The sequence below is a fragment of the Neofelis nebulosa genome, chromosome 11 (genome assembly GCF_028018385.1).
Source record: "Neofelis nebulosa isolate mNeoNeb1 chromosome 11, mNeoNeb1.pri, whole genome shotgun sequence".
NCBI lineage: Eukaryota > Metazoa > Chordata > Mammalia > Carnivora > Felidae > Neofelis > Neofelis nebulosa.
In genome coordinates this window covers 46,939,300-46,966,290 of record NC_080792.1, presented here as the reverse complement: position 1 = coordinate 46,966,290, position 26,991 = coordinate 46,939,300, and the positions used below count along the sequence as shown (strand labels likewise).

Genomic DNA, 26,991 nt, shown 5'->3' with positions numbered 1-26,991 from the left:
TATACCATCTCTCTAAGCTGTTGGAAACATGTTAAACACAAGACAGGGAGTGGTGTTCCAGTGAGTCTTTGCTAGAAAAGGTTGGCAGAGAGTACGCATCTACACAGACCTGTGTGGACGAGAACAAACGCATACAACCACTTAAATACACACCAAAAAAAAAAAAAACTACAAAAATGCCTTTTAAAGAATCTTGGCCACTAACAAATTGGGAAACCATCATTACTGAGAGAAGCTCTGAATTAGAATTCAGAAACCAGGAGTATATTTTAAGACCTCTGAAATGTTTTTGTTGTTGTTGTTGTTTTTTTTTATTATTATTTTTTTTTATTTTTGGGACAGAGAGAGACAGAGCATGAACGGGGGAGGGGCAGAGAGAGAGGGAGACACAGAATCGGAAACAGGCTCCAGGCTCCGAGCCATCAGCCCAGAGCCCGACGCGGGGCTCGAACTCACGGACCGCGAGATCGTGACCTGGCTGAAGTCGGACGCTTAACCGACTGCGCCACCCAGGCGCCCCAAGACCTCTGAAATGAATGCACTTCAAGTTTTAGTTTATAAAATAATATGTGATAGTTCAAATTACAGATTATGTAAAGCAGACTTCTAAAGAAAGTTAAAATTACCTTTCTGTTTAGAAATGAAAGCGCGCTTTTTTTTTTTTTTTTGCCCCTAAACCAACCTGTAACACTTGGAAGGCTGTGAGTTTTACCTGAAAGATACACGTACTCACAATTTTACTGAATGTATCATTATTAAAGTAAATTAAACTGTGTCAATAAGTAAAGAAGCTACAGTTATCCAAAACAGCCTGTACACAGAATGCAAGCTTATACTATTTCCAGGTTTTCAACGTCACACTTATCTCATGCGATGGTGCACTTCCGCATAATAAAGCAGCGAGCCTAGGATGCAGGAGACACAGAAATAATGTCAAAAGCAATTCTTCACATTTGGATCTCACCACATCAAGTGAAAATAGTGAACTTAAACATGAAAATGCAATTTGCTCCTTCTAAAGTATACATTTTTATCTCTCGCAAAACACACACACACACACACACACACACACACACACACTTTCATTTCCAGCGCCTCAAGGTAAAGAGGATGGCATCTATCACAAGTGCAGAGAATGGCTGAAGGATTTAGAAGCGATCTTTTCATAATTCTTCTTCTGGCGAGGAAGTGGAGTTATGAGCTCCTCAAAATTCATCAAGATTATTAAGTTTACATCCTCACAGAAGATGTGCACCACTGTATCTCTCAACTATGCTGTCAGCATTGCAGCCCCAAACTATTGAGAATGGGTCTCTGGTTCAGGACATCCATCCTTTGTGGAATTGGTGCATGACTGCATAAAACGAAGCTTATGTCCCATTCAACAACACACACACACACACACACACACACACACACCCCAAACAACAAAATAAAACCCAGACCGCTTTCATTGGAGCAAGCTTATGATATCTGCACTGAATTCAGGGTACTCATTCTATCAACATTCCTTCATGTAAGTGATTGTAACAGGTAAGTAAGTCCCTATTTCAGCAAGTTGACTCCAGATTATCAACTTGTGCATTTGTGCCTGCTGGGCTATTTGAATGATGAGCCGGTCCCCCAGAGCCCTCAGCTCTGACCGACTCAGCACCCACAGCCGTGACCCCTCGCGGTGAGGAAGCTCCTGGGCAACAGTAAGCTTTCCTGCTTGATGAATTCCAACCTTACAGCTCATCTAAACAGAGCCTATGGGCTTCATGGTTTCCCTTCTTTTTCTTCATGTAGGTCTACGGGAAGTTATGAAACATATTTTTCTAGTCCTCCCAGGGGCAAGGTCAGGGTCACAATTTGACCTCAGAAACACAGCAGTCCTGCAAATTCAGACAGCCGGGTAGAACTGAGTGTTAGTGCTCTCTGCCTGGGCCTGACACAAACTATACCATGCCGCACGGAGCAATGTCACTTATGGGAAATGACAAGCAATGGATCAGTGGGAGAACAATAATGGAATTTAATCACATCAAAATATCCCAGGCACACAGCTCCTTTTCAACAAGCTGCCAACCGCAGGTGAGGGAACGATGTTCTTATGCAACTAACCACTTAGAATTTATAATGGAGCCACCCAACTGGATATTTTGATCAGATTAAGTTATAGAATTCTGGACACACCCAGAGAGTCTCACTCCCACCACGTCAATATTCCCCCAGGGAATGATTTTAAACAAACATACAAAAATATCTATCTGCGCATGAAATGGATGTCTTAGATGTGTGAGAAATGACCCCAGGAACAGCGCAGGCTCATGTGAAAGACTGTCACAGACTAATTAAGGACACTGCTGCCAAAAGGGGAAGGCTGACCCTGCAGTCTTATTTACACAATTTCCAGCCAGAGGGCTGTGAAGTGGAGCCCCAGTGGGGGCATTTCTATCTGAAACCCAAGGGCACCTGCATTAAGGAAACAGGTGTAAATGAATCCCTTTGCCCAATGACAGAAGGAAAGACACCAATACTGTACTTCAATTATCTGGGTATGGACTATATGTGCCGACCTCTTGGATTCTACATAGTGCTCTAAACACTTACTTCTTACTCATTTATTATTGCTATTATTATTGGCACTTGGCTATGCCTTCAGTTAGGGGGCCATTGTGAGGCAAGAACAATAAGCGCTTTAGACAGAAGGTAGTGATTCAAAAATTGCAAAACTTCAGCTTTCAAAAATAGCCTAAGTGACCTCTTGCAGTACTCTGACCACTCCGCAGCAAGCAGGAGGCAACCCCTGTGAAGAGCGAATTCTGGCAAAGTTCTCTCTTCACAGATGATGCACAGCTTAAGCTATAATGAGTTTTTGGGTTACAAATGCTGAACGCATTAATATTCCTTGATGATAATTATCACAGTATAAGCACCTTTCCCAATGTGAGTAGCATAAAGCAACTGAAGCAGCATTTTTACTACATTTGAAACAAGCTGGAAAATGGGATTTTCTACTCTTGTAACCTGAGGTCAACATACATCAAGCATTGCATATTAAACACACCTATATATGAACCCTGTCTCACTTTCCTTCTCTCCTGCTTCACGTATACCTAAAGCTCTCTCCTTTATCCATCCTTCATCGTGCAATTCTTGATATTAACATCTATGTGATATACATCATTTCAAAACGAAATGTTATCTCCCCCCAATTGTATGGATCCTGTGTTTCTTCTTATGAGAATACAAATAGCAAATAAGATCAGTAAGCCGTGCTTTACAGATGAGACGTGTCTCTGTGCAGTTTGAATGAATACTGTGGTCACTGGCTGCATATAAAACAGGATGAAAATTAGAATCAAGCAAATAGGCTCCTGGAAGAGCCAACCAAATTACATACACGTCTGAACAAACTACCAGCCTTTATCTTTACACCTTCAAAACTAATAACACTAGTGAGCACTGAACGATTTAAATGTGAATTCTGCCCCACCCACATGATGACAGTAAGGATGTCAGCATTGCATTTACAGGCAGCACTTTTGCATAAGGATCCTAGAAACCCATATGCATTCCAGATTAAAAGAACAATTATTGCTATTTAGATAATAACAAATAGAAATCTAATTGAATAAGAATTGATAAAGATGATCCACCTGCATCATATCAGTGTGTACAACAATATCTATTATTCAGTATTTGCCACAGTGTACCCCTAAAAGATGCTGAATATATTTAACTTACTAAACCCCAACTGGATTTGATAATATGCTCTGAGTGGAGTATAAGCTGATTTGCCCTCATCTCTTTTTCTTTTCCTTCTATTCGGTGAAAAGGAGCAAATGTCTATAATAAAGCTCAATTGAGAAGCTAGGGTGGCTTAAAATAATCACCATGTAAGAGCTGCCCCCCCTTTTTTTAACGTACTATAATGTCATTTTTAGTATTCTGTGTAAATAACCCCAAGAGCACTCTGACTTAACAGTGACAAAACAAAAGTCAGTTTGAACCCTTCATTCAAAGAACATGAAATGACTTAGGTATTTCTAAGTGTGAATCTCTGAACTTATTCACACCGTGTTACCCCACACTTCATTTAGAAAATATGCCACGCTACAACCACTTCTCTAACATCATTTTTACTTATGTACTGCAAAAATGTCTTCAAATCCCATCTGAATAGATGGCAGGGTTACGAGGGAACCTTTACTAAATATTTAACAGCACTATCGGCTTATTAAATACTATAATGCGAGAGCCATGAAAGGATGATATACAGTGCTCGCCTTTTTTTAGAGCAATGCTGGTGCTCATTTTGAACACTCTGCAAGCCCATTCATCAGTAGAACTGATGCATTTTAAAAAGTCCTCATTTACTAGCAGATAAATGTGGTTAGAGAACCTTTTTAGTGTAGAAATGCCTAGAAACCTATTTGGTTTTACTGTGCAAAATCTGCTTTAGTCTGGCTAGGAAAAAAAAAACAAAACCTCACAAAACATTTAAAAGGCCATTTTGAAATAATATGCAAAAGCCGAAGGAACACAGTTTGAAATAAAACTAGGGTATATTTTTGTTTACAGGAATATTCATATACCAAAACAAGGCCAGATAGGTTTACAGGCAGCTGACAGAGTACACATATTCATCAAATCTGGAAACAGTGTCTCAAATACCCATCGAATAATGAGATTACCCATTGAGACTGTGGCTTTTGACCATGATATTGCTGGCAGGTGACTTCATTTGCAATGACTCATAGATGCTCTTTTGGAAAAAAAGAAAAGGGTTAATATAATTTTTATATGTACTATAGTAAGATACTTTTAACTAAAACTATGTTGTTGTTTTTAACTCCATCAGAAGATTTTTAGCCTGTTCTGGTGGGTAGAAAGTAAGAATTCTCTCTGAGATATTTCTATTCACAGAGATATACTATAGTCTAATTTAAAGAACCTCCCTTTCCACTGGAGGTCTGCAGAGTGAGCATTATCCTGTAAACACTGTAACAATGATTATCTGTCCTCCCAGGTTCTCAGTGGAGACTCTTGCTTTTGAAATGTCTTGTGGTGACTTACTAAATTCAGGCTATTTCAATTAGTATTACTGCACATTAAAAATTAATTGCATTACTGAGTGGATTAAGGTTTAAATTTCAATTCTACAGTATGTGCACTAGAAATGACAGCTAAAAATCAATGCTTTTTGGCCCGCAATCGGAAGTGTGTACAGTCGAATAGTGCGGGACTGGCGTCACTGGCCAAGCAGTTTTCAAAGACTTGATAGTTCAATTGAAGGTGTGTCAGGTCTAATTCTAGATTTTAGTTTGAATGCTGCACAGGAGCCCAGCCTTAGGAATACAGAAACAGAATAACAGCTGCACTAACAATTTGGAAACACAAATGGACACAGGTTCTAAAATTATGACAATAGAAAGATTAACAGTCACCCAAAATTCACATATAATCATCCCTAAACTAAAGCCTTGCTCGTAATTCTGTTCAATAAGAGCAGAGGATTGCTTACTTAAATCTACACTGTTTTTGATTAGTTATTGGGGGACAGTAGTTGGTTGGGGGCAGGAAACAAGTTATTTTTGTAAAGAGATGTTATTAACATATAAAATATTCATAATGACTCCAGTCTGTGTTTTAAGGAAATCCAAGAAGACACAGCAAATACAAATCTTTCCCTTAAACAGTAATCCCCTCTAAGTCCCCGGTGCAAATGACTGAACCTCTTTGGGGGAAGGGACAAATCGGCTGATCATCCCGACTATAAACATATAACACCTCCACGAAATGTTTGAAAAGAAATGGGTCACTTTTATTCTCAGTAAATTTGTTCTTCTAAGAAGATAAAGACGAAGAACATTACGAATGAAGTCAACAGAGTAAAGTGGCATCAATAAAGACCCACAAAGCCCCCAGGATGTCTGATTGGGAACTGAACGGCGATTGGTATGCGCCTAAGAGAAAAAAAATGATGCCTGCAATGTTCCTTAAGATCCCCTCTGTGTTGCACCGGTGGCCAACAGCAAGTTCGGCAGCAAGAGAGTAAAGAAGATGGGAAGTAATAATAACAATAAAAAGAATAATCTGGTGCAAATGGACCCCAAGGTGTACTAGTCATCCCCGTGCAACAATCGCCCTTCATTGCAATTTACTGATGTTGCTTCATTACAATAAAGCATATAAAGGGGTAATGTACAAAGCACACTATTTAAAGCTGCGTGTTTTGAAGCAGCACACACACCACCCTTGCAGGCTGCTAGGGGAGCCACGTCAGATTGTTCAAGGGAAATGACCTGCACAAAAATTAAACTGAGGCACCACGCATATACGTCACGGTGATAAATTTGAGGGGAGGAAGAGGATACGAGGTAGCAGGGAGGAGTGTTTCCTTGGTGAAATATTACAGGCATTTCAAACGAATCTGAATTAAAACATCCTCTGAAAAGGTAAAAACCTGTGGCGCGGTTAAAAGGAAAAGATAAAAAAATAGGATGTTTCCTGTTTGAAAATATAAACTGCCTCTCTGTTCCCTATGCTGACTCTCCATAAAATGAACTTAAACAGTGTTTGTAGGTGAACTGCACCTTCAGGTTCCTAGTATGGAAAGAGAAAATGGTTCGTTTTCTGGGTCTTGCCTGCTATAGTTGAAAGTCTTACTTTTCAGCCAGTGCCCAGAAGATGCTGAAGCAATGAGTTAAGGGGAAGAAAGAGATACTTTCCCCACCAAGGATCATTGAGTATGTCATTGGTTAATTCTTGCTCTGTGCTCCTCATTAGCATTACTCTCCAGTTTCTGGTTATCATATCCGAAATATTAAGACATAATAACTATGAAGGTGCAGATAATTGGATATTAACCAGAACATACTTGACTGGGCAGGAGGTAGGGCCCTGCTTAAACTAATCCTGAAATGTATTAATCACCAATTAATGAAAGGGTTTCAAATTCATTTTCTATTATAGAACACCTCCGAGTATCTAAGCTTTTTCTAACAAAATGACTTGGAATAACAGGGTAGAAATAAGGACTATGGCCATCTGATGAGGTCTCACATTAATTCTTTACAGCCTGTTGTCAGGTAATCATGAAATCTATAGTTAAAACCTTGATTACACTTACAAAGTCTGATGGGAGGAAGAAGGGATGCTTTTCAGTGCTCAGTGGCCTTGGTTTAAATCCCAAATTTATCCCTTTAAGTGGCAGAGTGATAGCTAAACATTTCAGCAGAGAGCTGTCACAATATTATCTAAGTCTTTCAGCCTAGACAGACCTCGAGACCTCCAACTTAACAACAGATGTACTCTTAAAATACAAAACCAATTAATGGGAGCCAGAGAAGTCCAGCCAAGGCATGCTTTGTACACAGTAAACAGTAAGTAGTACAGAGTTGATGAATACAGTAACAGAGAAAAACCCTAACTCCGTGATGGTTGAAAAGTCATCACCACTTAGATGGAAATAAAATAATGTTAAGACACGAGAAAGGAAACGGGAGGAGGAACATATAGAGAAGGAAAGCCATGTTTCTGTACAATCCACGTGGCTGTGAGGTTGAGTCTGACACGCCACAGATGTTTTATTAGTCTGGTCGTAAAAGCCCCCACTAAGCTCCCCGGAAAAGCCTCTGCGCACACGCACTCAGTTAGAGAAATTGCAACAAATGCCGTTCATCTTCCAAAGGAAAAAAAAAAAATCTCTAAGTACATTACTCTCACAAAGGGATTCTAATATCTTTTCATACTTAAAAGGTGTAGATCCCAGATACTCTGAAAAAGCCTTACATTTTTATGGCGGAGAAAACAATGTTTAGATTAATGGAGTGTAAGCAAGGGATCGGAATGACACCAATTCCTCTGTTTTTCCTGACTTTATTCATTTAATTTGATGAAGACGGCAAGAAAACTCCTGTTCTCTCAGGGTTTTTTTTTTTAATTCTGTTGTTTACTGACTTTAATTTTAATAATTCTTAAATAAGCACTCACAGCAGATGAACTAAGATACGCAGGCAAGTAGGCCCTTTTATCAACAATTTTGCCATAGAAATACACAAACATTTCAATGGCTCTTCATTAGCAAACAAATCAACAAGTGATATTTTAATGCATGACTTTATTCCATCTCTGTGGGGACTGTAGTTGAGAGTGTGATGTACAGTACAGAGAAAGGAATCATCAGCCACAGTGTCCCAGGGCTCTCTCCATTGAGGACTTCGAAGCCTCTGCTTAAAGAGTGCATTTAATTGACTGATAGACAGTAGCTTCTTTGTTCACAGAAGACAGCGAAGTAATGGCAGCTTGAAAATCGTACCATCTACAGGGTCTCCTGAGACCAGTAACAGGGGGATATGTGTCAGGAATAAATAAATAATCTAATTATTAAGCCACTTCCTGTCAAGTTAACTCCAATTTGTTGGCTTTTGAAGGCAACAAAACGAGGCATTTTTCCTCATTATGCTTCTCTTTTTATACCAGTGGTAATCACAGGCGGATTAAAGGGTGCCTGATTGGTTTTTTTGTCAAGGAACTGAGAAGCAGCCAACAGTACAGAAAAACAGAGTTGGGTTTAGAAGAAATTTCATGCTTGTCTCCTTTCCAGCTCCCTAGCAGCCCACACGGCTGCCCCATACAGAGCTGCCAGCTGTACAGCAAATGTGAACCCCTCCAACTGAGGCCTACCGGGCCACAGGCGCCATCCTGAGAGCCGTGAGATACCTTGCAATCTTGGCAGGTAGCTGCTGCTGTCATAGGCATAATTCTAAAGGTGACCTACGAAACCCCGTCAGCTCACCAAATGCAACAATATGAGCAGCTGAAGTTCGACACCCACTCTCCATATTGGCTCCCTTTCTTTCGTTTACTGCCTTTAATGGTCCTGAAACTAGGAAATAACCTATGGAAATGGGTCAGCAGAGACCTTTTCTTTTGATGTGTCTGAGCGATCCTGCGGAAATAGGTCACGATGCGTGTGTGCACACGGGCACGTGTGTGGGCAGGGATCTATCTTTTTGGATCTACTGCCGATGACTTTCGGCGCCCTCCATTCAGAAATGTTTTACAGACCTCCCTCAGAAATGGCTACCCGCATTCGATAATAAACATATCAAACAGTGAGTGAAAAACGGATACACTTGTGGCATGTTCTCCGGCAAGTCAAAGGTGAGGCCAGAACCAGAGTCAGTAGCCCCACCAATGTGTCTCAGCCATGGAATGATCCGTCTGGCACAGACTCTTCCCAGCCTCTCTGTACGGAGCTTAGGAAGGAAGGCTGGAAACCAGTAATTCAGCTTGAGAACAACATTCTTCTGAGGCCTCTTTAAGGGCGGTGTGTTCTAAAACGTCACCAGAAACTGAATCTTCGATCTGTCTGTGGACTCAGAACCCTCAGTCTCAAGGAAAATTAACATCACAAGAAACAGCCACCAGGTTTTCTTAGGGGCTCGTAAATTAGAAACTCCACTAACTGCAAGTTATGTTTTACTCTTGTAAACCCAAGCTACGAGGCTCAAGCTAAAACACAAGACAAGGATAAACACCCCGATTTGTCTTTTAATAGCTTAACACTGACATTCCGAGATGGGCTCAGAGATTTTCTTTACAATTTGCTTCAGAAATGGGAATCCAAATAATCAAGATGAGCTCTTGAAAACTATCTTATTCCAGAAAGATGTGTTTTCTTTAAAAGTCTTTTGTGTTTTCTTTTATTTTAAATTGTCTTTGTTTTTAGGAAACCTTTTCGTTGAAGAAGCTTGATAAGTTCCTGCGGCCCCTCTCTGTACTCAGTCAACAGCGTGGCTGTGTTCTATCTATGCCTGCGTATGTCCTTTCTGCGTACGTCTTGAATTTTTGTTAAATTGTGCAGATAATTAAACCCTCTTCATACTCACAGTCTGCTTCATTGGTACCATGAATTCTGTTTTCAGTTACTGTCTGCAAATTCCCTCTCTGAACAATTTCATACTAAGCAATAACACTTCATTTTACATAAGTTTTATCTGATGTCCCCATACAGAGCTGCCAGCTGCACAGCAAATGTGCGGTTCTCAAACTGAGGCCTACCAGGCCACGGGCTCCATCCTGAGATCTATAAGGCACCTTGCTGTCATTGGCAAGCTTTCCCTGCTATCACTGTGACCATCACTCCGCGCTGCACACAACTTAAAATCATCTGATTATTAGAATTTGTGGCCCACACTCCATTTTATCCTTTATTTAATCTATCCCCAGATCACACATTTGTTTAAATGTTTTGGCTGGTTTACAAATCATGCAGCCATCTGCACAGTAGGTGTGACACCATTTTTTAGACAAAAGTTACGTTACAAACAAAGATAAAGTCATTGGAAATGCTTTGATGTTTGTTATTCTGCCTGGTTCACTTGGACCGACTCTAAGAAATAAATAGAATTATCTGTGTAAATCGATGAACATCTATGAAAAACAACACCCAGCAGAACGCGGACCTTGCCCCATTACCTACGTTAATATCATGACAGCTGAGGAGAGATGACCTGGCCCACTTCTCATCTCTCCTGTACAGATGGCTATTAAAGAGAAAGTATCCCTTTTGTATGGTCCATGTAGAAACCCTTTATGGGCTTTTCAAATAAGCCAGCATTGCCCACATGAGGGTAGCTTTCTGTTACCATTAAACTGCCCAGATTTCATCTTTTTTAATCCAGCTCTTGATGAAATAAGCCAGTATTTCATCATATTTAACACCAAATGCCTGTTTCTTAATTCCCTGAGTTTTGTAAGCAATCAAATGATGACTTAGAATTCAATAGTCTTCTCGTTTATAATTAATGCAAACTCTAAACAACCTAATGACTTTGAGTTTCTTAGGATAGTGCAGATACACACACACACACGCGCGCACACACACACACACAAATATATATCTACACATAGATGCATTATGATAGATTCATTTCCATTCACTTAAAAAAAATGGCCAATGAAAGCTAAAAGTTTAAAGGGCAACAACAGGGCCCTTTATCTTCCTATGTAGAGATTCTTATCTTTGGATATTTCCCCTTAAGACATATAAAATCCAAAACCACTATAGACCTCAAAATATTGGTTTTAGTCTATTGTAAAGCAAGAGCACTCAAGCTGAAATGTTTCAGAAGTGATACTGAATGTCACAAAACTATAATGAAGATTAGTCACATAGCACACCATCCACTAAAGAAATGGAAGGAAAAGAATGCCATTTGTGACCTTGGGCATCAAACAAATTGCCGAACATATGAATGTCACTTGCCACAAAACAGACTAAAAATTCACCACAGTGTACAAAACTGATTTATGCATTCGTTTTGCTTTGACATCAGCGATGTATATCACATGTAACATAACACATAGAATATATATCTTCCCACGTGCACTGGAGAGGACTTGAATCTTTTCATGCTTTTAAAAAATTGTGACGATAAAACATTGAGTATTCGAGATTTGAAGAAAAATAGTCAATAGCTTTCCACCAGTGTTTTCCTATTAGCTGTCATTTATATTTCCAAATCCGAGTTTTGCTTTTCTAAGAGATAAATACAGTTGCTTTCCCTAAATGCTCTAAGCATCACCCTTGACCCATCTGGAGCATGTTTACTGGTGGATTTCCCGTTTTTTCACAAAACAGGTGCTCTGCCACCTTAGACACAAATTTCACCCCATTTCTGATCAGATAAAAACTACAAAAAAAAACCACCCCCGCTCATTACATCATCATCTCTAAGTCAATTTTTAAAAAATAATTCTTAAGTAAACGGTTAACACCAATCCCCTTCATCTTCTCCATCTGAGAACTTGGAAAGGGAGGGCTGGAAATGGGCACAGCTCTATCCTGACCACTCGTTCTCCAAAGTCCATGAGTATAGCAATCAATTCCAAGGATAATGGTATTTCTCCCCTTTGATCATTTCTTTGTCAAGCTGACTGGCCTTCGATGGTGAGCGTACTGCTGGTTGTCTACCACCAGCCGCTCGCAATTTGCTCACTATGTTTCATGAGACAGTTGTTTGGGGCTGTTTGGAACACATTTGTCTCTTTGGGGATTTATGCGTTAGTAGCAATGCCAACCTCCATAGTGATCGAAATTTCTTTCTAACTAAAATAGATAATTAGAGGCTGGTAATTATTGGTCAAGAATTATCAGAGTGAAAAAATTAAGCTTCCTCATAAATAGTTCTTGGCAATGTCATCTCTTTATATTATCGCATGCCTAACAGCCCTTTATTCGGAGCACTTACAAATTTACTCTACTGTTGTTGAGCCTCATAATTTTATACGAGACAATTCCTTTGCTGGGTTAAACACATTTAAATTCCCTGGTTTCGTCTCTATCTGTGCTAATCCGTACCAAATAATAATAATAATAACAGAAATCTCAAAGAGGAAAATAACAACAAATATTTACGACGCTGATAGGGACGGGGGAAAAGGAATTAAAGGACATAATACACAATGGCTTCTTTCTGTATTCTCAGGTCAAAAGCCAACGTAAACTATGTGAAAGGAACAAAGGAAGACAAGAAAAAATTTCTCATCTGTGCAAACTTGAAAAGAGGGAAATCTTTTCCCCAGGAAAGCTGTTAAAATGTTTTGTAGCTCTTTTGTGTGTGTGTGTGTAAAGAAGAAAAGAAACCCCTAAATAGTCACTGGTCTGATTTCTTACTGAAACTGTGTCAAAATGTGGTGGAGAGTGAGGTTTTCTTTTTTTCCTTAATAGACGTAAGTCAAATCCCTGATGCCTTTTTATTGAGTAATTATTCCTGCAACCCAGACCGTGTGTCCACACCTAGCTGCAAAACGGCACTTAAGCAGAACGTCTCTAGTATGTACCTGGTAGAAACATTGATGGTTTTCCTTTTGCAAATGTCCCTGGCCAATAGCCTGAGACCAGCACATCCAGAAAGAAGCATGGAGTTGTCTGACATTGCAACTGCATTAAACATGTGTGCTACAGAGAAGCAAATGCAAATAACTTGGTTAAAGAAGGAATTTAAAGTTACACCTCACTGGGTCATCTGAAGACCTTGTTCTCCACCAGGTGACATAATCCTTCCTCTGGACTGATTGAAATGTAGAACAAAATCTGCAAAAACACTATATACCCTCTTAACAAAAAGAGTAAGAGGCTTTTCAGAGAGCCTCTAATCCCTCTTCTCTGCTAAATGTCTAGTTGAGATTATTTTTTGATTAGACAAAAAACATACACAGACACACAACCTAAAAATACCTACCCTCAATGGAGGTATTTTAGTCAACAAAATAATGCTGCCTGCCTCATTTGAAAGACTAAGTATCACACTGGGATTTTAAAAAAGGATATCTTAGCCTCTGTGACATCCTCCCATTACGCATTCCCTTTCTGTAGATATTAACAACATGACTGGAGTTTAAGGACTTGGATGCATGGTCAACAGATAAAACAATTAAATGGATACTATTCATTTGTTTAGCCCTCAAGTGCAAGAGAGTTACATATTTTATTATTAAAAATAGCATGAATATTAAATAACTAGGCCCTCTGTGGAAAGGAATAGAATTTGCTTCTCTGATGGAAGGTGAATTGTTAAATGCTCAGATCCCAAGAGGAAGTGAGTGTCATATTAATCCACCATAAGGTAGAGGGAGAAAGCTCTGGGAACACACTAATGATGCAAGGAATGTGAGAGACATACAAAAGGAAAGGTATAAAGCAATTTAAAAAGAAGGGCCAGTACAAACCAATGAATGTTCCGGCCAAATGATACTAAAATTGGCAAATCAAAAAAGTCCTTTCACTGCTCAACGTTCAATTCAGACTCAATATACGCAAAAGAGCATTAATATTATGGTGAAAAATATATTCAATCTGTTCATCCGAGTCCTGGGATAAAAAATAAAATCCAGAACCAAAAATAAGTTTATGTACAATACAACTATACAGAAGCGTAACCTATTAACATTTCACTAAATTTTCCATTAGGTGCCAATTCCAAGATACATTTTCACTGAAGCCCACGTAAAACTATGGCATGAGGCAGAATCATGAATGACTGCCACCAATGAACTCTACTCAAGAAATAAAGACATGGAAAATATCAGCATTTATCATGGCAAGAAGAACTCATTCTTTCTAACCCACACACCCTTCCCCCTCCCCCAAAAAAAGCAGTTTTGAAAGTTTATAAAGAATATTTTTCTTGAAATCCAAAATAGAAAAAAATTGCAAGGAAACACGTTATTTAAATTCTCTTACATGTTGTCATTACCCGCTAAGCACTCAGTAAAGCTGTCACTGTTATTCTACCACATTTGAGGATATATTTGATGTATAAGAAAATCACTAATAATATTAGCATGTAAATCTGGAAAATATAGAGATACACTGATTGATATTTTATCTGTTGTGCATTAAGTTCCATTTTGCACAATTATGTACTTAGTCTTTTATAAGCAATAATCCTCCTAAAGACCCATCACTTGAAAACTATAAAGCAAATCCTATTGAAAAACGATTAATCAATTTTCTAACATGCTTTTGAATTTATCTTCATTAATTCTACAAGAACATTAGGAGTTCCACTGTGATCAGTAATGATAGTTGGAGCAATCCTTCCACTCTGCACTCTCAGGATGCTTCTGATCAAGTGTGTAAAATAACTTGTTTACCCCTGAAAACAAGTTCAGAGTCTAGAAGGCTGAATTTTCTTTCCTGTCTTAGAGTTTGGTAATAGGAGAGCATGAGGTTAATTGGACTTTTTAGTATTATATCACAATTATTTATGGTATTATAAAATTCCATCAAATGAGGATGAAATAAAAAAAAACTCTCGCAGTATAAAAACACAAATGAGTAACAAAAATAGCATAAAGTAATAACAATTGTCATTTTAGTAGTAGAAAAAGATCTGCTTGATAAAGTTTAATTGGCTGGTAAAACTCTTAGTGTTATTACTAAGTGCTTATCAAATTAAAAAACATAGGAGGTAACCCCAGAGGAATTAAGGGATAATGGGACAATATGAATAACTGAAAAAATTATCCTTTTAGTTCTAGCCTATGTGACAAATGCAAAATCCCTGCAAACACCGGCCGAGAGTGACTTCAGAGATCTTTACCCAAACCGCTTTTAGAAAGATCTATGTACAATTTGGTGGGGAATAAAAAATGATTACTGACTTCTTTACATGATCTTTATGATCATGATTATTTCCAGGCTGTTGAAACCATACATATAAAACTATCTTATGGCAATTTAAATTATTTATGTTTCCCTATCACAAAAACTCACCACTTTAGATTTTGATACAAAGATGCTTAAGCAACACACAGCAGTGCCATTACCATAATAACTTCTGAAATTAAAACCTGTCTAAAACTCTATGGAAAGCTAACATCCAGTTCATTAACCATTCCTGTTAGTTTTCAATAATGCAAAAATGATTAGAAGTTTAATTTGTTAATCACCTGTGTTTTGACTGGCAGGAGATATATAATCCTCTGCAGAAGTCTAAACTAGCCCTTGCAGAAAATAAAATGTGCTAATGTCTTATCAGGCCTAATAATAGTAATAAAAATCAATCATGCCTAGGTAAAACATTGATGGCTGAACAATTAATTCATCTTTAACTCTGTTTAATTATATAGGCATTGATACACAAGTAGGAGAAAAAGCTATCTGTAATAAGGTTTAGAGTGTCACTCACCAATCATGTGATTTGCAACATGAACCTGAATATCCCATTCATTGTAGAAAACCATCTGACACTTGATGCACTGATAGGTCTTCTTCTGAGAAAACAAGTATAAATAGAATTACTTAGACACATGCACTTCTTACTGTTTTCTTTAAAAAAAAAAAAAAAAAAAAAGAGCCCAACCCAACTCACAACATTTTTTTGAGATGCTGGTCTGGCTACTGTGGGTCTGCTTGGGCAAAGTTCCATGAATTCCTCACCAAGACCTTGTGGTCTGATCCCAACACTATACTTTTAGTTGCAAACAGTTGGAAGACATGAAGGCACATAATTACAGCATAATATATTTTTAAAGATTCCTAAACTCAAAAACCGAAGTTAGTATTAAAAAAAAATCTGTAACACATAGTTGGGTTTCAGAAACCGAGGTCTTCGTAGATCAGGCACAATTTCATTCTGACCAAAATGACTGTGACATTACTTCTAGATATCCCTTAGTGAAATGGTCAGTAAGACTCATGGAATCTAGCTACAAGATTCAGCAATTATCGTTTTTAGTTGCAATTCAGTCTGATATTTAGATGTTTCAGAAGTTGCTAAATACTAGCATTTAAACACATATTTTCTCCTATAAAGAAATCATGCCATACTGAACATTCTAAGATGGTTTTATCATTTTATACAACAGCTCTGGGAAGTGGAGAGTGCAGGATTTATTAATTCTTGTTATCATAAATAAAGAAACTGAGGTGCAGGGAAGTAGAAAGATTTGCCTGATGTCAGAGTGCCCTACAGCCAAGAAGAGAAATCAGCTGTCTTGATTCTAAATGCTAGACTGTCCGATAAAAGCTGCCTTTATGACTTCACATCCTTGGCACTGTGTACCCCATATGGCTCAGTACATATTAGATGAACTCAATAAATAAAGTATTGGTTATGTTTTCCAGAACACAGTTACATAAATTCCTTTATGATGAAACTTGATATTTACAATTAAAAACCATCTTGGAAAACAAAATAAACCCTTATGAAATAACCCATTTTGAAATCTCCCCAATGTGAGAAAATAACATTTGTAAAATCACATCAATGGCAGTTTGTTAAGGCATTCTTAGAGAATTATCGTTTCATCCGCAGTCTTACAAACTTGTTTTACTAATGGTAGCAGTACAAAATATCAGTCTGTAAACTGTCATTAATTTTAAAGAACTCAACAAAATCAAGGCTAGGCACAAAAATTTAGCATCATTTCATCAGCAATTAAAATTTCAAATGCCACTAATGTAACACCGTCTTAGCATAGCACTGGCGTGTGCAACCCAGGATAGTAGAATTCCTTGTAAAACACAAAAGGGCAGGCATATTTCCAATAGAAGGTTTCTAAATAATCTAACAGGCTTTGTACATTAAGCATATTGTGAATTGAGTGTGCTGAATCTAAATCTAACACGGAGTTGAAAAACCCTGACAATCACCGAGGAAGATTTACTGTGCTGAGCTGTTTACAAGATGCTTTTGATGGTGACATATAGAGCAACATGTGTGGCGTAAATAACATCTAGCCCTTTTTTAACAATATTTCCCTTTAGAACTAGTTAGAAAATATTTCTTACTCCCAGATGACCTACATTATATATTGTTTATTAGCATACTTCTAGCATTATTCCTGATATGTGACCTTGCTGAAAAACAAAGAAACATAAACTTAATGGCTAGTCTTTTCTCTTGTTAGCACAGTAAAACATACAATATGTCGAAAACTGTCTCCAAAAATGATGACTGATGAATATGTTGGTGGAATATACTAGGACTTTTTTTTTCCTGGCCTAATAATAAAGAAGAAAATCACTTGACAAGCCAAAATAAAATACCAGCACTTACTACTACCTTCAAAATGAACTGACATATTTGGATATCTATGTACGTAACTTTTCTTTTATCATGGAAAGAAAATGCTTTTGTCACTGTTGATAATTCAAATACTAATTCGACTCTTAAGACAGTGTCTAAAATGTTATGTTCTATTCTTATTAACGAAGTCATATTCTTACCTATATATAAGCTCCTGAATTTGGGGCTGATGAAGTAAGAATTTAATGCCATCAAAAACAATGTACCATGATCTTAAAATGCTGTAGCTTGAACTCTGCCTCACCATACAGCCCACATTTCGCAATACAAAGCAATGATATGCAAATTGAGATGTATTAAGGTTTTCTTTTTTAAAGCCATGATATAAAATTCATTTTTACTCTCTATTTCTTTTAAAAAAGCAATTTTAAATGACTTTTAAAGCATCTTTATTATAATTATAGGCTCTTAGCAAAATGTGTGAGTGACCTCTGCCCACCCATACACCATCTTTAAGTAAAGCGATTATAACCTCTGCACAGTGTTGGTTGCCTTGGGGAGTTCATTCCCTTGGAGGCAAATCTACTCCAGCTCTGTACAGCTGAGTTTATAAAGGACTTCTTCCTAATTCTAGACCCAAATCTGCTTTCTGCTACTTTTGTGCATTTGTCCTAACTCTATGCTCTGGAGCTATAAAAAACAGGCTGGATCCCTTGTCTAATAAGCCAACTACATTAACCCTTTTTCAGACTGAGAATAGAGGGATGGCATATGAAACATTTTCAACAATTTTCATCACCCTGGTTACCCTCTTCCAGGTCAAACTTTTAAGTAATAGAACCTCAAATTAAGCACAATACTCCAGGGGTCTCCTCACCCTTAAGGAGTACAGGAGGACTGTCACCCCCCCGCCCCCCTTAGGACAATTACTTCCATTTATATAGAAGACAACAACAAAAAAAAGTCAAGTGAGATCATTTCTTCTAAAAGCAGATAACTGTAGAAACAGAACTTCCATTGTTTGGGCCCCAGATTGGCCTTTATCAACGCTTAAGTTGTCAATTTACTTGAAATGCTAATTTAGTACAATTTTTAAAAGAGACTTTTTTTCATTAGCCTTTTTTAATGTGCTACTTGGGAGTGGGGTTGTCATTTCCTGATTGTTCTCTTTTGTTTTCTGATACTGATAGATGTAATTATCAAGGATACAACTTTTTCCCAGCACCTCATTATTTTTGATTGATTTTGAGAACAATTTAAATGTGCCTTTTTGACATTCTTGTTTTCAGTTATACTCTGGTTAAGGTACTCAGAGACTTTCAGAAAAGAGCATCTCATAAATTAAAAAAAAAATGATTAGGATCTTTAATAATGTATACTTTAAAAAAAACATTATTCTGATTAACCACCCCCATTCAAATTAGGACTTAGGCTTCACATTGAGCCTCACCAAATAAAAAATTATATATACTTTGCAGGTATAAATTGCTTTGATTTTTTTTTTAAACAAAACACAAACTATAAAAAAAATCATTGAGTTCATAGTAACCTTCAAAAACAGAAACAGAAAAAACATCTCAGTTGCCACCATTGGAGGTTTGGAGGTGACTATGACATAAATCTCTTATTCTAAAAATTAGTAATTAAAGGCACAGAAGCACTAAGCTTTTTAGGAAGAAATGTAGTTCATGCCTATTTGATGAGGAACAGTTCTTTATGAAAGACTCACAGTAGAAGGGATGACAGAATTAGCAATTCACCATTTTGCAATGCCAAAAGAAGTAGCCCAGAATAATCATTCATGGCTGCTAAAACTATTAAGAGAAAGGTTATTCTGGAGATACTCAAGTTTTATCCTTTAATAACTACAAAGAGAAAGATGTACCTTTACAGTGGATTTATCTGTTGGTAATCACTGCACCAAACTACTTACTTTAATATGACTACTAATAAAATAGCCTGGCATTATGTGTCTCTCGATGTGATGCAATGTGGAGTATAATACATCATAATAAAGTACTCTCATCTAAAATGTATACCTGAATCTAATCAAGCCTTTAGATAAATAGTCCAGTTTTCAGGAAAAGCAAGGACAGAGGAATAAGCAGTACTGTGAGAGAAGAGAGGGAAAAAAAAGTACACAAATCCAAGATATTCTTCAACACAAATCAAAAATATTATTGGCCTGCTATTTTCAAAAAGCCAATGTCATACAGGGGAAGAAAGAGGTGGAGAGATTGTTCTCAGATGAAAGAAACTAAAAAGACAACTAATAAATGTTGTGTGTGCGTGTGTGTGTGTGTGTGTGTAAATGTAATGTGTGGATTCTAATTTGGGGAGAAAACAGCTATAAAAAGGTTTTTGAAGAAACTGGGGAAATCTGAGTATCAGCTGGTTATAAAATGATACCGGGGAACTACGACTGCTAACTTTCTTAGATGTGACAATGATATCATGGTTATGTGGATAAACAAATCTTTTTCTGTGGATATTTAGGGATGAAATGGCATGATGTTCACAATTTACCTCCAAATAGTCAGAAAAAAATATATAGTCACATACAGATAAAGCACATGTGGCTAAATGTTAACAATTATTAAATCTAGGTATATACTTAAATGTTTTCATAATAAAAAATGGAAATAAATGGTTAGAATAATTCATAATACATCATTTTTTTAAAACACTAAACCTAGTCTTGATTAAGCCCATCTCCTTGGTTCATTTTATACCACCACACTTGGTGTGCACCAAAAATTATTTGTGCTTAGTTGTTATAAGTAGCTTTGCAACTATTTTTTGTAGTTTTTTGGTAAGGGTTTTTTCTGTTTACCTGTTTTTTTATAAATCTAATGTATGAATTCTAAAAGGTCAAACACCATAACTTACATTCATTTCTATAATAAAGAAACAATAGTTTCCTATAATTGTCTGTAAATTCTATAAAGAACTCATATGCATAAAATTCACTTGCAACAAAACTGTAAGAGTTGACAAAGGAAAGATTATTATCCTCATTTACAGATTAAGTGACTCAGCCTAATTCATTCAGATTGTGAATACTATAACTAAGGCCAGTATTATACTCTGCCTCCCACCTACTGAGTTTTAACACAGTTTATACTCTGATCATTTGCACGTAAATTCACAGTTGCATTGTAGGTAGATCTAGGAAGAAGGTTTTCCTTACAATTGTGTAGTGCTTTGGTCTTTGACAATGCCAGGGATGGTCTGAGAGTGAGGACCCTGTCCCTGGCCACCTTCAGCACAGGCTTTCAGTACTAGGTCCTTGGCCAAAATCCATAGGGAAGAGCTCGCTTCCCAAAATCCCTTACTCGACTTCAAGATTTTCTCTTTCCTCCCAGTGTCCTGAGATTTAATTGCCATGTTCTCAACCATATATTTTTGTTTATTAGTCCTGCTCAATGACAAAAGAATAATTTCTGTCTGAGAGCTCATGTATGTCTCCAATCCTGAAAGTTTTCAGCTATCATTTCTTCAGTTTCTACACGTCTCTCACACACTGTCCATTCACTTCTACTGGAACTCCTATTAGACATAGATTGGATGGAGCCTCTGGATTTCTCCTCTGTGTATCTTAACGATTTTTCATGCATATTTTAAAAGTCAGTTCGTCCTCTGTTTTGTTCTAGGTGACTCTCTGTACCCTTACAAACCACAAATTCTCTCTTCACTGGTCTCCAGTCTACAGTGTATCCTATCTACCAAAACTTTTATTTCAATGACTATTTTTCATGTCTAACCTTTCCAATTTTATTTATTTTTTCTAACATTTCTAATTTTAAACACAAGTACTCTTGCTTTGTTTATACTTGAATTTGCTTCATAACTTCTCACAATTTTTAGTGGAAATCATACCTTCATTTATCTTTCTGAGCTTCTAAGCATATTTATTTCAAAGTCTTTGTCAGACTGTTCCATATAATTAACTTCTTCTGGAGTGGAATTTTGGTATCATAACAGCTGGGTTTTGGGGGGCAGTATTTTTGGGTTTTGTTGTGTTTTGCCTCTTTACTAGCATTAGATTCATTCACATATTTTGTAATCTTGGTTTGAAGCCCATTTGTAATGGAAGCTTTTTTTCTATGTGCTCATTCTTCCCTTTCTAGCAGTTTTCCCTTTGCTTCTATCAGGCCATCTGAGACTCCTAGATCAGATTAGGTCTCATGAGGGCATTTCCTATGTGTCTGAAGTGCTACAGGGAGACAGAAGATATTGTTAGTTGAATCACAGAGCCAGCATATGGCTAATTCAGTTTTAAGCATAAAACTGTATCTTTCTTTCTATCACTTTAACTCTCCAGCTGAAAAGCCCTAATACCAGGTATTGATCAACAACAGATTTTTTTCCAGTCGCCTATTGTAAGCAATGAAGTTTCCCCCCTGTCCTGTGCTACGTAGCAGGTTTAGTTTTGTCCCACAGAGATTACATCCAGCTACCCCTTGTTGTCAAGTAGAATCCAGTGGAATCCTGGCTTCGGTCCTAACCACTTTTGAAATTTGCTTTCTGGATCTCAAGGATGGAGAATTGTTTTGAACCTGACTATGTCTATTTGGTTATCTGTACTTTAGCCACCATCGTTATATGTTTGGAGCATCAAAGCATGATGTTACGGAGCCATTTCCCAAGGGTGTCTCACGGCCCACAACCCCTTGTATTTCACTGGATCCAAACTTAGGCTGAGGCCCTCAAGGAAGGGCCAGTCTCTGACACAGTCGGGACCCCCTGAAATCAGGATGCTGTTTACAGCTTCCATGATGCTATAAAACATCCACTGCAACCATACCCAGCAATCTTAGTAGGAAAGCAACACTAGAATCTTGTTTTTGCAATTAGTTTCTATTTAGTGGCTTCATAATTCAGCTGTGTGACAAATCATTTAATGACCCTGAGTCTTTGTACCCTTCCCTGTAAATTAAAACTAATAAAACTTACATCTTAAGAGTTGATGTGAGAGGCAAGTGAGAACTATATAAAAGTGCTTAGTACCGTGCCTACCATGTAGCATGCCTGCATTAAACTGGAACTACCTTTATTACTCTTTCCTTGACAGGTTATTATGGAGACGGAATGGAGTCCTACATAAACTGTCTGACCCAACACAGTTGCTTGTCAAAGATTAATTCTCACTCTTTTATGTGGACTTTGAAACCATATTAAAATTTCTTTAAACTAGAACCCACTGATTTCAAGTTTATGACAATTAACAAAGGTTAAATGGATGTTTATTAGAGGTTTAAAAATTCGTAGCAGAAAGAATATCACAAGTTTGGGGACAAGGTTGGGAGTGGGAAGGAAGAAGATAGAGCATGTAAAAAGGTTCAACCTAGCGAGGGGAAAAAAAAGCTGTTTTCAAGGACTATAGCAATATACATTACCATTCTGAGAACGAATGTATTAATTCTAAGTGAGACTTATACTTAAGAGCAGTAGCACCTTTACTTGGCAGTATTTTGTTGGCAAGCAAGTGAATATTATGTGTGAGTGAAAATTGTAAACCTGCAGCCTTCCACAAATACTCGATAGTTCAGACATTTTACTAATTTAGTTTGGATATTTTCCAAGTCATTCTGCATTTGTGTGAAAGTAAGTCAGAACAGAGAGGGAAAAATGGGTGAAATGTAATGACAGCTAGTAACGATGAAAAGTTTGCCCAGGGGATTCACTGAAGAACACCAGTGTGGATTTTCTGTTGTGTGTTCCCATGGTAGTTAACAGAAGGACACTGTTGTCTTACAGATGTGGTTAATGTCCTGAGGTTGAAGACCACATAGCACTTTGTGCTAAGAGCTCAGTAACCAAGAAGAACTATTAAACATGATTCCTCAACTCAAGGAGTTAAAATACAAATGGGCAAAGAACACACACCAATATTAAACTGTCGTACGTATTCTGCCTGCCTAACACAGCAAAGCAGTTCAAGGCCAAGAGACAGCCAGTGTACGACAAAGAGAAGACCCTTAAACACATCAGATAAAGACAGATTAACATGGTCTACAAGAGTCAGGAAAAGTTTCCTGGGAGAGAAGAGACTTTATCCGAGGTCGAAAATGGGAACACTTTTCCCTAAGCTCAAAACTGAGTTCCAAAGTGCCTGTTACGTGCCAGGCAAGTGTTCACAGTCTGGTGGGATATTTGGTGGAATGAGGAAGGCAATTCAGAACAGAAGCAGGACTAAATAAGATTGCTCTCACCAACTGGGCAGGAAAAATGAGGAGAGAGACAAAAATCTAGTAAGAAAAAGTTTGCAAAAATATTTTTGTTTCAAATGACTAAGTTGCACTTTTTTCTTTTAATTTTAGACAAACTCTGCATAGGCCCCTATGGAATTTGAAAACAATATTGACTTAGACATATTTAGTTTTTAGAAATAAATTCAAAACTCCACAAAGATATACATTTAAGCTCCCACTAAGTTTGAAATCAAGGGGTAAAAAAGCCCAACCATTTTTTCCCGCTTTTCTTGGGTTCTTTTTGAATATTAGATAAAATAGCAGTTAAAATATCTTATTTTCAAAGGTATCATGAATAGAAAAAACATTGAAAATAATTGAGATTTAAAAAAAAATTCTGGCTAGCTCTCACTAAAAAGCAAAACCCAGTGTCAAAAATGGGAGTAAGTATCATGAATTTGAGCCTAAGTTTCTCATGGAGAGAAATGCTTTCTTAGGCTTATTTATCTCCACTCCTCTGATTTCTCCTGACTCAGAATTTGGAAGGCTCTTCCAAGGGCCTAGCTTATTTCCTCACTACACAGGCCACCGAGACCCTCCGGGTAAGAGGTCTTCACCTAGATGATCTCACTTAATGGTACATGTTCAAGTAGGCAGTCAATACATTGCATTTATTGACTATCCAATGGATGATCTACTGAGACATCCCTCATCCAGCACCTTCATTCTTAAAGTGTTACCCAGGACTTGACTACTGCTGCCGGAAAACTTCTCCACTACTCTACTGCGCACAGGAAATCCGTGAATCAGAAGAGGCTGAATACACAGACTAAATTAATGCTGTGTTAAAGGTTAAAAAAAAAAATCACCAGCAGCATGTGCTAATTCGTTTTGAGTTAGGACAGGAATTTGCTTCTAGTTATCCCCAGTTATAATATTTTGTTAGCTCCTGGTTTGGAAGGATTTATAATTCATAGGTTCCGGTTAACTTCCAACATCGACTGTTTGTGAACATTCCTATCAGTCAGAAAGCGAAGAAACTGAGAGTGGGGGAATAAGAGTTTAAATAATCCGTTTTTATAAACATAAATGAGAGGAGGAAAGGCAGAAGTCAAAATTTTTCCTTACACCAAATTATGGTCTATTTTTCCCATCAATTATTTCAGCCATACATTGATTTCACCTTAGAAATCTGAAACCTCCCTCCCGTCTATTGTCAGAATGAGAAGCTATGGCTGAATGACACTGGGGACACCAAGTTGGAGAGATGAAGGAGTAGGAACGTGAAATAGTAGTGTGTTGTAACACCATTAAGTCTCATGGCATGCCCACAGCGATCCAATGCTGGAGGTTGATAACACGATTTACAGATCCTACCAGAAACCTGGAGAAAATTGTGTGGGGGGGAAAAATATTTTAGAATCCATTAAGGAACATTTTCTTAAGTGTATAACTTCTGCCCTAAAGGCAAGTTGAGAATCTAGACAGGTTTGTTAACACTTAGGGAGTACTGGTACCATTTACCAGATACTCGCCAAAAATATCAAAAGGGTAACATAGAGAAGAGCTTTATCTAATACTAAATCATAAAAGTTTCTTTTTGATTCCCTTAGAATTCGTTATATGCTGTATCTGAATTATTTCAAAGAAACCGATTTATCTCCTAAAGGACTATAAGCTCTTTAAGGGTAGGTGGAGGGCTCTGTCTTACCTGTCGTGTATTCGCCGCAATACATGAACCAGCGTTATTTCCACGACAAATTAATGTGTGAATGAGTTCTACTGGTTCGCTGTAACATACAAATCATTGCTTCTTCCCACTTCTCTTCAGAGGATGGATCCTATGGACTCCTGGTTACTCTCCTCCGTTTATATTTACCTCATCTAACCTTCCAGCTACTCTTCTGTCAAAGGGATACCTCGTGTTCTTATCTACAGAACGTCTCTCTCGTTTGGGTCATTTCAGTTACCCCGTACGTGGCCAAGTTACCTTGTCCTTTATTACTATTATTTCCATTGAGGCACCTTACCTCATGTCCACCTTTTCTCGGAAGTTCTTTTATTTTTTCTTTCTGCTTCTCCCTTTCTCCCTATTTTCATTTTGCGTTCTGCCTTCCCTCGTCCATCCCTTCCACTTGAACAGCTTTCCCACTGAGGCATGTCAGACCATCTTTCTCTTCTTCTTCAAATTGCTTCTAAAACCCCACCTGCTCCCTAAAACTTGTTAGTAATTACGCCCACGCACCCTGTAGGTGTTTACTTTATTATTCTTGTTGTTTGTGCTCCCCGGAACTAATGTTTTTAGGATGGAGGTATGTTTCCTTGACCTTACCTATTCTAAATCCTGCTGTCCAGTTACAATGTATATAAACGTAAAAACGCCAGGTTCTTTTAACCCCTTGTTTTAAATGTTTTAATGTTTATTTATTTTTGAGAGAGACAGAGAGAGAGAGAGACAGAGAGAGAGAGAGAGAGAGAACATGAGTGGGGGATGGGCAGAGAGAGGGAGACACAGAATCTGAAGCAGGCTCCAGGCTCCAAGCTGACAGCACAGAGCCCGACGCGGGGCTCGAACCCATGAACCACAAGATCATGACCTGAACCAAAGTTGGACGTTCAACCTACTGGGCCACCCAGGTGCCCCTTACCCCCTTGTTTTAATTGAGTTTATTAGGATTTATAGAATTATTCCTCATTCATCATTCAAAAAAGCATCATTTAAAATAAAAGAATACAATGCCCCCACATTCTTTATATTTTCAAAGGTACCAGTACAAGCTTATACAGAGTATCATGCAGTTCTAGGATTCAAAGGGATACGTGAGGTCATCTGTCTCAATTTCCTCATCATAAACCACGGAAGTGAGGTCCAGAGAGACGATGTATCCTTGCCTGGAATGCACAGAAAATGACCAACACAGCAAGCCTCCAACTCCGGACTAGTGATAAACACAGCCACGTCTATATGGTGGGGTAGCACATTTACAAAAAGGAATTGCCAACTACTGCCAAGTCGGCTCTCCAATGTGCATCACACCCATGGCTCCTCTTGGCACTGGACCACAGGATCGCCTTTACAGCCCCACCTGTCCACTGCTAGTTCTTGCTACTAACTGTTGCTTTCTTTGTGGGTCCTCCCTTCTCAGCCTATTCTTTCAGCATGGAATTTACTATGTTATATTCAAAACATCTATTCACATTACATTGCAAGGCTTCCTGTCACTTAAGGAACAATGTCTTATTTCTCCTTTAGCTCCAGTACCCAG

The 26,991-nt window shown here is 37.9% G+C and overlaps 1 protein-coding gene across 4 annotated transcripts in view; it reads right to left on the bottom strand.

The window, feature by feature from the left end:
• The window catches only part of ZNF521 (zinc finger protein 521), a 280,175-nt gene that overhangs the window by 115,783 nt on the left and 137,401 nt on the right, over positions 1-26,991 (bottom strand). For all 4 annotated transcript variants that reach the window (XM_058692473.1, XM_058692469.1, XM_058692471.1 and 1 more), the window contains one exon: positions 15,690-15,774. In XM_058692473.1, coding sequence (XP_058548456.1) covers positions 15,690-15,774 — 85 coding nt within the window. The remainder of the gene's footprint in view (positions 1-15,689; positions 15,775-26,991) is intronic.